This window comes from Tetranychus urticae, chromosome 2 (genome assembly GCF_039701765.1).
Source record: "Tetranychus urticae isolate SD_2017Ah chromosome 2, NJAU_TeUrti_SD_1.0, whole genome shotgun sequence".
Lineage (NCBI taxonomy): Eukaryota > Metazoa > Arthropoda > Arachnida > Trombidiformes > Tetranychidae > Tetranychus > Tetranychus urticae.
This window is the reverse complement of record NC_142959.1, coordinates 27,653,199-27,668,376: the sequence shown is the minus strand read 5'-3', so window position 1 is coordinate 27,668,376 and position 15,178 is coordinate 27,653,199. Positions and strand designations below refer to the sequence as shown.

General features: G+C 32.8%; 4 protein-coding genes across 4 annotated transcripts; 3 read left to right on the top strand and 1 right to left on the bottom strand.

The window, feature by feature from the left end:
• The first annotated feature begins 70 nt into the window (after positions 1-70).
• Positions 71-1,009, top strand: LOC107360476 (cytochrome c oxidase assembly factor SCO1). Its single transcript, XM_015927143.3, has 2 exons — positions 71-169; positions 230-1,009. The coding sequence occupies exons 1-2, from the start codon at positions 147-149 to the stop codon at positions 954-956; spliced, it is 750 nt and encodes a 249-aa protein (XP_015782629.2). The 5' UTR covers positions 71-146; the 3' UTR covers positions 957-1,009.
• Positions 1,010-1,147: 138 nt separating this feature from the next.
• On the top strand, positions 1,148-3,338 carry LOC107360475 (uncharacterized). Its single transcript, XM_015927142.3, has 2 exons — positions 1,148-1,798; positions 2,134-3,338. The coding sequence occupies exons 1-2, from the start codon at positions 1,230-1,232 to the stop codon at positions 2,783-2,785; spliced, it is 1,221 nt and encodes a 406-aa protein (XP_015782628.2). The 5' UTR covers positions 1,148-1,229; the 3' UTR covers positions 2,786-3,338.
• A 7,515-nt stretch (positions 3,339-10,853) lies between these two features.
• On the top strand, positions 10,854-13,984 carry LOC107360804 (dopamine beta-hydroxylase-like). The gene is made up of 5 exons (XM_015927525.3): positions 10,854-11,821; positions 11,912-12,058; positions 12,314-12,754; positions 12,866-13,663; positions 13,734-13,984. Exons 1-5 carry the CDS (start codon positions 11,396-11,398, stop codon positions 13,833-13,835), a joined length of 1,914 nt encoding a protein of 637 aa, XP_015783011.2. The 5' UTR covers positions 10,854-11,395; the 3' UTR covers positions 13,836-13,984.
• On the bottom strand, positions 13,861-15,103 carry Dph5 (diphthine methyl ester synthase). The gene is made up of 4 exons (XM_015927526.3): positions 14,936-15,103; positions 14,719-14,843; positions 14,377-14,606; positions 13,861-14,307 (listed from the first exon to the last, which is right to left on the bottom strand). The coding sequence occupies exons 1-4, from the start codon at positions 15,077-15,079 to the stop codon at positions 13,982-13,984; spliced, it is 825 nt and encodes a 274-aa protein (XP_015783012.2). The 5' UTR covers positions 15,080-15,103; the 3' UTR covers positions 13,861-13,981.
• Between the last annotated feature and the right edge of the window lie 75 nt (positions 15,104-15,178).

Below are 15,178 nucleotides of genomic sequence, written 5' to 3'. Positions count from 1 at the left end.
AAAAACTTGAGAATGCCAGAATTCTGAGCGCCATCTGATTTTCATCTCATAAGTATTTTTAAAAAAATGAAAGCAATGTCGAGTGCCTATAGTTTGAATCAACGATCCTAACAATTTGGAAAATATGTTTTTATTGATATTTTGAAATGATATTGCTAAGAAAAATACGGTAAGTTTGTGATTAATTCATGATCATTATCATTCTAATTTTTCTGTCAAACCTTTTTAGCTTACCTTTGGCCTCTTTAGGCTGGCGACTGCCTTACACGCCATGCAATCGTTTCAGCTCGAGTTCAAAGCGCAGTGGTGCATTTAATTGGGTGTCTTTTGGTCTTGCTGGCTCATTGATGGCAATAATCTCGACCGGAGTATATTTTTACAAGGATTACAAAAAGAAACAATTTGAAATGAACCATTTAAGATCGCTAGGTAAACCAGCTATCGGTGGACCATTCGATTTGATAGATCAAGATGAAAAGCCGTTTACTTCGAAAAATTTGCTCGGAAAATGGGCCATTTTATATTTTGGTTTCACCCACTGTCCTGACGTTTGCCCTGAAGAGTTAGAAAAGGTTACAAAAGTCGTTGAAATAATTGATAAAAGACACGGAACCGGTAAACTGGTCCCTGTTTTCATTACGGTTGACCCTGCCCGTGATACACCTAGTCTAATTAAAGAATATCTTAAAGAATTTTCACCCAAATTTATTGGATTAACTGGAGATAAAAGGGCAATCGACAGTGTCTGTAAAAGATATCGCGTTTATTACTCCTCGGGACCCAAGGATGTTGATTCCGATTATATTGTTGATCACACAATAATCATGTATTTGCTTGATCCTGAGGGACAATTTTGCTCTTACTTTGGACAAAATAAATCTGCCAATATGATAGCAGATGAAATAGACACAGAAATAATGAAGAAAGAAGATAAAGGCTGGTTCTCTAAACGCTAAATTAATTCTTAATCTTGTTTATTGTATTAATAAATTCAATTGGATGTTCATAATCGTAAAGGTCATTCATTTGTCGGCTCCTGGTGAAATTTAAATTTCGCTCTCTAAACAACTCCCCCCTTAACTACTCTTTGTAACCAAGCAATGAGTCATGACCGCCTCGCGCATCTTTGCTTTTTTGCAGATAATTCTTTGTTCTTTACGAACTCATCTCTGCAAATTTTTGAATAATCGTAATTTTTATCTGATTTTAAATTTTTCCTAGTTTTCTCGATGTCAGGTCGTGTACGAAGACACAGTCGAGGCCATGGAAGCAGATCGCCTTCACGTGATTTTGACAATGGGGATTTTGGTCGATCCGGTTTCCCACCAAACATTGAAGGCATGACTTCTTTGAAAGTCGATAATATCACTCAAAGAACTGGCGTTGCCTTGCTGTCAAAGGTTTTTTCGAAATATGGCGAATTAGGTGATGTATATGTGCCAAGATATCCTGACACTTTCGCTAGCCGTGGCTTTGCGTTTGTTAGATTTGTCAGAAAGCGAGACGCTGAAGAGGCCATGCGGAAAATGAATGGGTATGTTCTAGATGGTCGACCGTTGAGTATTCAAATGGCCAGATATGCAAGGCCGTCACCGACCCGTCAATTGTCTTCATCTCGTCGAAGCGGGCCGCCCTACTCCAGAGGCGGTAGATATGGCGGAGGCTTTCGAAATGGGGGTGGAGGCCGTTATCAGGGCGGTGGAGGTGGTGGTTACCGAGGTGGCCGAGCACCTTTCCGTGGTAGGTCACCTTATAGGAGACGCTCACGATCTCGTTCACGTTCACGATCACGATCACGGTAAGCATTATTTAAATATGGGTTTAAAATGGTTAATGGTTTTAGGACAGAGAAGTGTAGTTTTTTTTCTCTATCAAATAATGAAAAAAATAATTTAATACATTTATGTGTCTAGCTTAATCTGAAATTGATCTGGAGGGGATATCTCTGTCCTGATCATGTGATGAAGAAAAGATGATATTTTTTTGCGGTTCTGCAAGCTGATTGTTGCCTCGAGTTGCAAATTTTGCTGCTGTTGCTGTATAAAGATAAGCACTGATAGCAGTTGTTTTCAATGGTTGAGGATAGCTGATATGCAGGGGTTATAACTATTAATTTGATTAATCCATTTCCAGGGATAGAAAGCGTGATGGTCGTCGAAGTAGTAGGAGGAATCGATCTAAGAGCAACGAGAAAAGTCCTTCTAAACGAAGTCGTCGATCAAGAAGTAAGGATAGCAGCGGTAAAAAGGAAGACCGCAGCCGAAGTCGAAGTCCTTACAAGAAAGACAGATCATCCAAAGATAGAGACAAAGCGGATGATGATAAAGACAGGAGCCGAAGTAGAAGCGAAAGCCGAAGTGAAAGTCGCAGTAGGAGTCGAAGTCCGTACAAAAAAGATAGATCATCCAAAGACAGAGAAAAAGCTGATGATGGCAAAGGCAGGAGCCGAAGTAGAAGCGAAAGTCGAAGTGAAAGTCGAAGCAGAAGTCGCAGTCCATACAAAAAAGACAGATCGTCCAAAGATAGAGAAAAGGCTGATGATGGCAAAGAAAGAAGCCGAAGTAGAAGTGAAAGTCGAAGCAGGAGTCGAAGTCCTTACAAAAAAGACAGATCATCCAAAGACAGAGAAAAAGGAGACAAAGCTGATGATGGAAACAGTAAAGATGAGAAATGGTCAATTGAAGATGATAATGATAACAATGATGATGTCGATTTTGAATCTAATGTTGATAAAAATGATAATGCTGCACTTGAGGTGCAAACACAAAGACAACAAAAAATCTAACAATGACCAGATGATGACCACAACACCATTCTGTAATACAAATTTAGATTCCAAGTGTGATCAACAATTAAATAAATACATATAAATGGTATAAGTGTTATTGTTGATCAAGGCATCAAACAAAAATCAATCATAAATTAACTTAAAAGCTCATTGAGATGCTCATCATTTTTCAATACAAAATTAAACATCCTCTTCTTACTTATATCATTGAATCAAACTAAATACAGGAACTGGTAAAATGGCAAAATCAATTAAATAGTATAGTTGATAAAGCAATCAACCAGGAAAAAAAGTAAAAATGTTTCCAATCCCAACAGTTAACCGTTAAATTGCACCCAACTTATATAAATTGCAACTTCTTGAATACTAAGTAATATTACAAGAAATCATCTTTTTCCTTCCCTTTTACTTTATGCTAAACCTTATTCATAACAATACTAATGGCTTTTCTTTGTGTCAACTAAATATCACTTGAAATCACCTTTTAAAGTTAAAGCCAAACCAAATGGTTTATTGAATGACATAATAAAATATACTTTTAGATGATAAATCCTTTTATTCCCGATAATATTAATTCCAATTGTGAATAATATTCAATAAACACAACTCAGTTTGATATCAACAAGTGAGTTAACATTTGAACTGATAAAAGGTTGAGGTAAAAATAGTGAAGTACAGCACAAAAGGACAGACAAATCAATAGGAATCAATGAGATGGAAAAAAGTGAAGAAACTGAAATGATCAAAAAAATGGTTTAAATCATTATTCATTTTCATCTTCATCTCTCCACTTTCACCTTCAAACCTCTTTACCAATTATAAGTTGATAACATTTCAGGGAATCAAAGAAGAAGAAGAAGGAAGAAGAAGAAGAAGAAAGAAGAGCAAAAAATATCTCATCATTTGATATAAAATACTAATAAGGATTGTTGCTTCTTCATCACATTTGATCCTTTAAAAATGTGTTCACCTTAAAAATGATATCTTAACAATGAACCTCTCCAGCTTGTTACATTATAATACAACACAAAAAAGCTAAAACAACCTAAACCAATGTTAACAGAAGATTGGTTAACTTTTCATCTTGGTCTTCTTGTTAAACCATTTTACTCTTATTTATTGGTCAACAATGATGTCTCTGATCAGCTTCACTGACCACTTTATCAGATATCCCATGATGATCTTCCGTTGATTCAATCACCCGTTAATCTCACATCATCATGATAAGAACAATTTTTCTCCTCTTCATTCCTTAATTGTAACCGAGGAAAAACATTTCAAGCTTAACTACAAGACAACTAACAACATCTAAAACCTAAACTGTGTAAACATAAAATTAGCCTTAATTTCAACCTCTTAAATTACACTTTCTTAATAAACGAAAACTGAAAAGCTGAAAGTGATATTTGATATTAATTTTGATCCAGTTTCAATGATAATCCTTTATTGTGATGATCGGGTAAAGTAGCGAGGAAAGGTGTTGATCGAAGGGAAAAAAATTGTTCACCTTTTTCCATCATCATTTTAATTCCATTTCTCATCATCATAATCATTATTAATATTGTTATTAAAACATATTTGAATGAGTTCATGTGCAAAGTGATAACAATAATGATAATGTAATAGAGAAAAGCAAAAGAATCGTTATTCAGTTAAACAAAGACCTTTAAATCATTACAAAGCTTTCCTTATCCTTACTTTTGATAGTTTCACCTTCTCATCCTGCTTGCCTTCATCCTTATCATCATCTCATCCTCAGTTTCACCCAAAAAAAATAGTCTTCCATTATATTTCAAGCGTTTCTCTTTTCACACCTATTTTTTTATCACTAACTATAAGCTGAATAACAGCAAAATGAGGAAGATGAGGATGATGATGAATTTCAGCTTCTTTCATGGTTAAAGGTTGACTTTGAGTAACTCAAGGGAAAGGGCACAAAATAACAAGAGACATGAAAAAAAAGTCAAGTGAAAATGAGTTTGAATTAGCTTGTTCATCATCCAAACAGAGTCCGACCAGTTGCCTACTTCATCTTGCTCTTCCTCGTCATTTTCATCTTCCCTTTCTCAATTGTCTGCAACAAGTATACCATGTCATTGAAATAAAGTGGGTTAAATGAAGTATGGAAAGACAAACTGCTTCAAATGAACAGCTTTCACTTTTAACTTGAAACTTTCAATTGCAACAATTAACCAGTTTAACTATTAAAACAATGTAAACCAAACTGTAAACCAAAATGTAAACCGAAATGTAACCCAAAAAAATAAGCCTCAAAACTGTATGTAAACCAATCAACTTGCCTTTAGTGACCATTAAAAGACAAAAATTTCATTTTTCTCATTCAAACTCCCAATGATTTTCACTTTTTTTACAATCTTTTTCAGTAATCTTAATAATTTTACAATTTACTTCTAACTTGAAACTTCCAATCAAATTAATAAACAGTTCAACTAATGTAACAATGTAAACCAGAAAAAAGTAAAACCCAAAACCCAAAAATAAAACTATGTAAACCAATCAACTTGCCTCCAATGACCATTAAAATTTTTTCATTTGAACTCGCAATGCTTTTTTCACTTTTTTTGTCAACCTTTTTTCCTGATCTTAATCATTTTACAATTTACTAAATCAAGTTGATGACCTTTTCAATTATAACATTGTTAATTAAGTTTGATTAAAGATTTTCTGCAATCTTTTTTGCTGCAAGTTTTCAGTAAACACTGAAATTCACTTACAAACTGAAAGGCAAATCCATTATAAATCTTGAGATGAAAATTAGTTTGGCTCTTCAATCTTGTTTAATAAGTAATGTGTGTTAAACTTGTAATTAGCAAATGAATTGGCAAAGTTTGTTACAATCAATCAATCATTTTGAATGAGCCAGGTTTAAAATATTTTATCCATTAACAACCTGTTGATTGTGACTGTCAAACACGAGTTTAATATGAAATAAGTAGACCAAATGCTAGAAAAGGTATAAAGGAACAAATTGTTTGTGGAGAAAAGAGAGAAAAAAGAAGAGAGAAATGAAAAATGTTGGTCATTTTGAGCATTAATTTTGATTGTTAATGAAAAAGTGATTGAATATGAAGATCAAGTCAAGGAGTCAACTGGGAGTGAAAAGTAGGGAGTGATATTAAAATAACATTCAGTGTAATGTGATGCGCAAAGCTTTTGTGGTGTCACATGATTATACGTGATCTTTCATCATTTTCATCTTCATCTTCTTCTTCTTCTTTTTTCATTCTATAAATCTTTTCTTCCCTCATCACATGAACAAGCATTAGTCTTAAGAAGAAAATAAAATGGTGAATAAGTGAGAAGAAATGATGAGAATGAGGAAGATGATGAAGATGATGAAGATGAGGGTGAAAGGAGTGATGGAACAGCAGTAAACTGATAACTTCAAGTGAGACTATTCGTGAGTGAGAATGAACCGGTTCAATGGACTTATAGCATGATGTTCATCCTTTTCGTACGATAGTTGTGGCCTTACCTTCGAACTGAGCACTTCTACCTTTTCACTCTTTTCCTCTCTTCTCTTCCTCTTCCCATTCCTCAACCTTTCATAATTTCACCTTTCATCAACTTTTTTCCTCATCTCACTTTCCCTATTATCCAATGTTCCATGTAATTCATTTTGATATCATTAGAACTCAATTCGAAAACAATTTAACCTAAAGAAATGATCAATTTTACTCTTAATTTGATGATCAATTTAACAACGTTTTTCCTCACTTGCTAATCAACTGCAAACTCCAAGTCAAAATCAAGTCATCAACTATTGACAAAAGTGACTTAAACTTCAACTTGAAATGTTTAATAATTTCATTTAATTGGTAAGTTTTACAGTCTTTCAACTTTCAAAACCAAATTGATGGTCAAACTGTTAAGCTTTGATTGTCCAAACGCAATTCTTGTTTATCAATTAATCTCCAAGAACTGTGTGTGGACATCAATGCTTGGCACCAAATCAACTTAACCTCCAATCAATTTGTCAACATTAACGTTTCTTTAATGAAAATTTTTCTAGAAAATGTTTGAAATCTGAAAATGAAACAAACAATTTGCTTGGGACAGTAACAGCGATTCAATGACATCATGTTCATGTTGTTCAAAAATGATAAAAACCTTAGTTCACTGAGAAAATTTTGAGACACTGAGAATGAAGAAGACAGTTGACCAAATGAATGAAACAGTTTTTGGTCAATCATGATTCAGTTCTCAATCATTTAACCATAAATTTTAGCCGAGCTTCTACCTTTACAATGAGCATTGACAATCAATTTTCAACTTGTACATTGATTTCAACTCACTCAAGTTATGCAAAAATGGTTTTCTCCAAAATGGTCAAAATATGAAGATGCAGTAAGCAACTATGAATAGCACCAAATGAGATTCTAGGTGAGCTTCATTCATTTGGTCAACTGTCTTCATTTTCTGCGTCTCAGAATTTTCTCAGCACACAAAGGGTTTCATGATTTTTGAGCTGCAAAGTGTCTCATCGCTATTGCTGTCCCAACAAACGAGCTTTACTGTAACTTGTTTAACTTGCAAAGTGTATTGCTTATTATGGATGTGTGAGGTAAAGGGAGATAAGTAAATGAGAATGAACTGTCGAATTATCATTGAAATTATTTCATAGTTGGATAAACTTGCAAGATATGACACAATATTCAATCTCATTTCTTTCCTCTCTTCACTCCCAGTTATCTTGTTCCTCCTTCAGATTAACTCCTCATCAATGGGAAACTTTCGTATTCACTTAACATAAAAAAACGTTTACTTTCTTTTGTGTCTACTTTAACCTTATCTTTCGTCACTTTCACCACTTTCATAACCATCTTCCTCATCACTTTCCTCATCACTTTCATCGTCCATTTCCTCATCATCATAGTCAATACTCTTCCAATCTGATCATCATTTGCAAGTCAGATGCAAGTCGATTTCATCTTTTTTTTCATTCCTTCCATTCGTTTAATTCATAATTTGAAAGGAAAGAAAAAATTTTCTCAAAAAAATTCATTATTTTCATTCACCTTCACCTTTAAAGGAAAAAAACATTGTCATTCCAGTTTCCATTCAATTTCATGTTAATTTAGAGCAAAGAGAAAAATTCTAATAACAGATTGATTTGAAATTAAAATGCTCTCAAAATGATTGAAGGTGAAAACAAAAAACACGTAAAATAACCCAAAAATTGAATGTTAAATTGTTTGTTTACTTTGCTATCTAACGTGGTTATGCATTTAAAAATGTATCAAAACTTAATATGCTAATGTCTATTAAAAGGAGGAAATTTGGTGCAAATATTAATATTTATAGCAACTCTTAACTCACATAATAAATCACATTTTAATGATTATCAAGTGTAAACTATTAACAAAACAAACAGAAATGAAGAAAATTAAAAGTGAAATTTTGGGTTGACCAGGACTTGACCAAACCACAGAGGGTAAACAATTGAAAGTCAATGTTGAACAGCAATTATATTAATAATTATCAAGTTAACACACTTGGAATGATTAACAAGTTTTCATCAAGTTGGGAAGGTAAAGATGGTTGAGGAAAGAGGAGGAGGATGAAGAAGGGAAAAGATGAAAATGGTTATTCTTGTTGTTTGGGTAAAGATAGCCTGATAATAATGTTGATGATGATCAAGTAACAATGCTTAAGATGGATCAATTGAATGATGATGAGGATGATGATGAAAGGGAGTGATAAAAGATGAATAGTTAAAGGATTCAACATTGATGTATCAGTTGACAGTTGACACTAGACTGACCCTGGATGATGCTCATTAGTTTAGCCTGGGATTTAACCTTATTTTAGCTTTAATATTATGCTGATCAATGAAAGGTAATGGTTAATGCGGAGCCTTTTTGTTGTCCAGTGAGTTTTCTTGACACAAATCAATCAATACAATTAAACTGATAAAACCAACAATGTTGACAATGTTTGACCATAAAATGAACAATTAATACTATTATCCAAATTAATGAGTAAACCATAAACATTGAAAGTGAATGTTGTTTCATTAAAAAAAAACCATTTTCTTTGGGTTTCTCCATTTTTACAAATTTACTTTTTTCTGGTTTAACCAGATTGTTGATTAATTTATCAACTATTAACAATTAGTGAAGAGACAAAAATAAATGGTTAAACTGTTGAGCTGAATGAAAAGTGGAACCAGAATTACGTTAATCAGATTTAACTGTAAGCTTTAAGATTGGGTTTAAGCTTTGATTGTTGCCAATGCATTTAGTAAATGTTGGTAAAAATGAATTAATAATCATAAGGAATTAACATTTTGTATTATCGAGGTAACATTTGGGTTTGGAGAAAGAAATGAAATCGTAAGAATTAACATGAATTTTCTATCAATTTAACCATAAATTACTGAAGGGGTTTCGGTTAAATTGCGAAGGAACAATTTAAAATATTTATCAACTTTTCTCAATTCAGGATCATTTAATAATAGCTATTTCTTGCGGTGTTTCCAATGTATTATTATCCTGATTACAGGCAAACGGTTATCATTGACATTATAATTGTTATACTTTTGTTTCAACCATTTATCCAGTTGATTGAGCATAATGATAATAATGATTATAAGAGTAATCAAATGTGAAAATTATTTATTGAATGATTGAAAGAAGGAGAAGAAAGAAGAAGAAAATTTATTCATTTTTTTCCTTCTTCTTCTTCCAATCATTGCTATCAATAGACAGTTGATTGATTCATTATTTCCGAGTTTATCTGTAATCAATGAACTTTTTCTTCTCCTTTTTTCATTCAATTTTACCTGATTTACCTTTAATCAATAATCATGAGTGAATCTATGAAAATGTGTGAAAATGTTTCTCATCATTTGCAAATGTTAATATTGAAATGATTGATTGCCTTTTCTGGTTTCATTTACTTGTTTCATTGATTGTTGTTTTGTTTTCCTTTTATTCAGTTGATTGTCAATTAACTGGTTCATTTTCAAATATCAAATTTGGTTAATCAGTTGAGATGCAGCTTTGGACAAGAGCAATCCTTGTTGGTAAAAGGTAAATCATTGAATTCCCGATTAAACATTATTTAATTGCTATTTTGTTCATCATTAAGGGGAAGTATTTAAAGGCAACATTTGCTTAACTTCAATTGGTATGCAATATTGTTTGATTACATTCATTTGGCAAGTATTTTAATCAAAATGAATCAACTTTTTGATCACATTTTCATTGAACTTTTGGATTCTACTTTTCCTATTCCTAAACAATCTGATTATTTGTTCAGTGATTAGACTAACAAAAAGGGTGAGATTAAGAAATGAGAATCAAAAATTCCAGTTCCATGGTTATTCATTATACAAGTATAGTCAATTTATGATCAGCTCATTGGGTTAAACAAAATAAACACTTCTCACCTTTAGTTGTTAACAATTATGGGTTATCTGGATATTTGGGTTTTTGGGTATTTTTGGGTTATTATCGGGATAACTGATGATTTTGATTTTGTTTAGAGTCTGTTTTAAGGTAATTTCATTAGATTAACATTCAAATCCAACCTTAAATTGGGATTTAAAATGGTTTTCCCTTTTTACTTCAGTCTTTTTCATCTCCTGTTTTCAAGTGAATTGTGATCAGAAAGCTGGCTACTCCTTGGATTAAAGAATTTGGAATTTGTTCTCAACCTGTTTTTTAACACCATTGATTGAGTATCATAATAATCATGATAATAAACATGATAATGATTATTGGATAATGATAGAAAGGACATGGAAGGAAATATTTTTCATTATAAAAAGGTTTCTTAAACGCTTTTTGTTGTTCAATGGCTGGGAGATTACAATGAAAATTAACTTGCTATCAACTGTTCACCTTTTTGTCAATCATAACTCATAAAATGAATAAGATAAACACTGAACAGAATGCCAAGAATTCTGAGTATTTTCAGCCACTAACTTGAAATTTCTTTACTTTTATCATTCCTTGAAAAGGCAAACATTTTTGCCCTTTCGCATAAGAAAACTGCTTTTTTTATTTCTTGTTGTCCCCTTGTTTTTTTAATAATAATGGGTGACACTCAATGGTCTCGCTTTTTCCTGTTATAAATGGTGATATTTATTAATATACTTAATAGTATTAATATGATCACCAAGAATTCATTTATATTTATCATCAACACCATCATCATCATCATCATCATGCCTATTCTTATTAACTTTAATCATTTCGCTTTCAAATTTTTATTAACACTCTCTCCCCTTTACCAACGACACCTTTTCCCTATTGAAGCCTAAGTCCGCCTTTTTTGCTGCCTCTTTGCTGGCCTTAAAGTAGTTAGAAGATCAACCTGATCATCATTATCATCTTTACTAATCATCTTAAACCAGTTAACTTTTGGATTATCTATCGTGATGATTTGTTAACTTCGTGTTAAAATTCAGTTCCAACATTTTTCCTTTTCTTGCTCTTGTTACTTTCAACTCTTTGTGTCATAGCTTTCCTTTGTTTAACATAATATTAACAAGCACAAGATTTTAACCTTTGAATCACAACTTTCTTTTGTTTCTCGTTTGGTTCCACTTTTTTATTCAAATTGGAGCTGTTTCTTATTATGTATTTGCTTGTTTCTTCACTTTTAATTGTTCTTTACATTCATCTGCAATCAATCCATTGTGATCCAAATAAACATGACCATCTTGATCTTCACCATTCAAATGTAACTTCGGCTAACTTTTCATCGCATTCTTTAACATCTCCGATTAAGCAGTTATTGTCATTTCCTGGTTCGACTAAAAAACCAAACAAAAATTCTTCAACTTCAAATATAACTTATTTTCAAAGTCCTCTGGATAATCGAGATGATTACCACTTATTTTGGTCAATTGATTATGACGCCAAAGTGGTTAGTTTTGAGGTTAGACTAAAGTTGAAGTCTAAATCCAACTGGTTTGTAATCGGATTATCCAACTATGGTGAACCAGCTAAATCAGATGTTTGTATCTTCTGGACTGATCGTTTGGGTCGACATCATTTCCAGGTAACCCTCAAAATTTTTACCTTACAAATACTATTTGACTCTCAATTTTACTGTTTTTTACTCTTACTTTCACATTTTTACTATTATTAGGATGGCTGGACAGACGATAAAGGTTATATAAATATAGATGCTCAAAATGATTGTCAATTGATCAATTTGCAGAGCAATGGTAAAACCATTAGATTTTTGTTTCATCGAGATTTTGACACTTGCGATATCAACGATCGACCTATTGAAGTAAGATCATATTTAAATATAAATAAACAAATACAATCTACAAACTTGATTAAATTCAACGGTAAAAATGAATGTCAAACTTTTAAAAAAATACTGAAAATGCTGACAATTGTGATAACACCTTCCTTGGGAAGATAACACTCATCATTTCACTCATTTTTACCCCTGAATAGTAACGGTTGATAGTTGTTATTGATATAATAAATTTGTAATTCGTTTATTATATCGCTAATTTCAAACTTTATACAATTTTAGGATGGAACTAATCATATTATTTACGCTGAAGGGCCAGGACCCATCAAACATGCATATGGACTCAACCTTTATAAGGTTAAACATGGTTTTCAGCGTCTGCAGTTGCTGAAAAGCACTGAAAAAGTACCAGATCTACCAGCCGATGTCAGAATAATCGATGTTACCAATGATAATGTTGTTATACCTGACGATGAGACAACTTATTGGTGTAAGCTAGTTAAATTTCCCGAAGACATCAAACGCAAACACCATATTGTTCGATATGAATCAAATATACACACTGGTAATGAAGCTCTCGTTCACCATATGGAAATTTTTCACTGTGAAGTTGACCAATCAGTTGAATTGCCCAGTTGGAATGGACCTTGCCACGATAAAAGTAAACCACCCATTCTGGAAGCATGTAGTAGAGTTTTATCAGCCTGGGCAATCGGTGCTGGGGCAAGTAACTTCAGATAATTATTAATCCTTTCAAAGTCCTTTTTGCAATTATTTCTTATTTTTGATGATCAATCTTTGATATGGGATTATCTGGTTCATTTTTTACTTTAGCCTTTCTCTTATCCTGGTGAGGCTGGTTTACCTTTTGGTGGATCCAATTTTTCTCTGTATGCCATGTTAGAAGTACATTACAATAATCCCAATCATCGTTCTGGAATCAAAGACAATTCTGGTATTCGTCTGTATTATACACCAAATTTACGAACTTATGATGTTGGTGTCTTAGAAATAGGATTAACATATAACGATAAAAATTCAATTCCACCCAATTCTTCATCGTTCATCTTGTCTGGTTACTGTGTTACTGAATGTACCCGTGTTGGCCTACCTTCAACTGGTATAACTGTTTTTGCTTCTCAGTTACATACTCATTTGACTGGTCGTAAAGTTTGGACTCGACATTTTCGTGGGGGAGTCGAGTTACCTATATTAAATCGTGATGATCATTATTCAGCGCATTTCCAAGAGATTCGAGCGTTAAAAAGACGAGTTCAAGTTTTACCTGGAGATTTATTGATTAACAGCTGTCTATATGACACAACATCTCGGGACACAATCACCCTCGGTGGCTTTAGTATTTCTAATGAAATGTGTGTTAATTACATGCATTACTATCCAAGATCATCTTTAGAAGTTTGTAAAAGTTCCGTTGATGACTCAATTCTAGCTCGATATTTTGATTATTTGTCATCTAATGAAAAACAAAATACCTCTTCAATAGAAAAATCCATTGCAGATAATTATCGTTCAATTGAATGGACTCCTTACCGCACCAGATTTTTAGATAAATTTTATTCAGTCTCACCTCTTTCAATGGAGTGTCGCAGATCTGACGGTGATCTCTTCCCAGTAAGTTGCCTTTTATGCTATCTCTATAAAAATACCGATTTAACTTTTTAACTATTTCATTCATTTCTAGGGTGATTGGAATGGAGTATCCTTGCCTGAATTAAGAGTCGAGTTAAAACCAAAAAGTCCATGTTCACAGCCCGAGGAAGCTCTATCTTCAGAAAGACGATAAATCAATGATGTTTAACATTCATGTATTATCTTGTTGTTACACATTTTATTGGGTCCATATTTGATTTTTATTAGATGTTTAGATTCAAATCTCAGGATAACAAAATATTGTAGAAATCTCAAAGTGTAAATAAAGAACAAGAAAAATTATTTAGTGAACAATGCTAACATATCTGCTTCGAGAGGGTGTAAATTTCCTTCAATCACGAGACAATGAAGAGGCTTGCCCAAATCTTCATTTACCATTTGGGATAATCCACATCTAACAATAGATTGATCATCGGATCCAACTCTAGCAAGGCCAATGCAATAGCTGGACTCATCCAATACACCATCGTACTCTTTTTGATCAAGAGTTTCAAAACTTTCAATTATTTGAGATGCAGCTTCATTTGTTTTCATGAAACGAGGTGGCTCATAAGCGACTTTGCCTTTCATCATTGCTTCAAGAGATTTTTCTTTAACTTTGATATCTAATAATTGACAAAAAAGAGTTAAAATTAATGATTGAAATAATTAAAACAAGCATATTCCAAACAAACCAAGAAGGCATAAAGTATGAAGTCCTCTCTTTTTATTCGCCAGAATTTTGTCCATAAAACTAGATGGCTTCCAGTTTTCAGTCCACAAAGGTATGGATACAGTTTCCCCGAAATTGTATAATTGAAGGCCACAGCAACCAACAGCATTCATGATTGAAGCATTGTGAACTATCTTATATTTAATTCCTCTTTGAATAGCGCGTAAAATAAGATCTGTATGGGTTGTTGCTCTTCACATAGAGATCAAGTTAATAGCAACATGGTCACCATAAAAAATCGTTGAATTATTTGCACATATGGAAATGAATATGACAAAAACGACAGCAATAAAAAAACATTTACCCAAGAGGATCACCGACAACCAGAAAAGCAATATCACCATCAACCGAACCGTCCAAAATTTCATCAGATTGGCTTTCGACCATCTCTCGATCGGCTAACAAAACTTTTTTAGAATAAAAATCCTCCTAAAGCAAAGTAAACAATAAACAGGATAAAAATTTAATCAACATTGAATGAAAGAAAAGAAAAAAGCAAAAACTTAAGAAATTCAACTTACAAGCTTTTCAATGTTATCTGATACATTATACAACACAGAAGTATAATGTTCAAGGTAGACTTTGTCACATTTTTTGACAATTTCAAGACCTTTCACAGTAATATCAGTTAAATCACATAAACCAAGACCAATTAAGTACAACATTTTACCTTTTCACCAACACCAACAAAACAAATGCAAACAGTCAAGTTGCTAAGTTACACAAGTTATAATAATGAACAAAAGATGACGCTTTAATCGTTC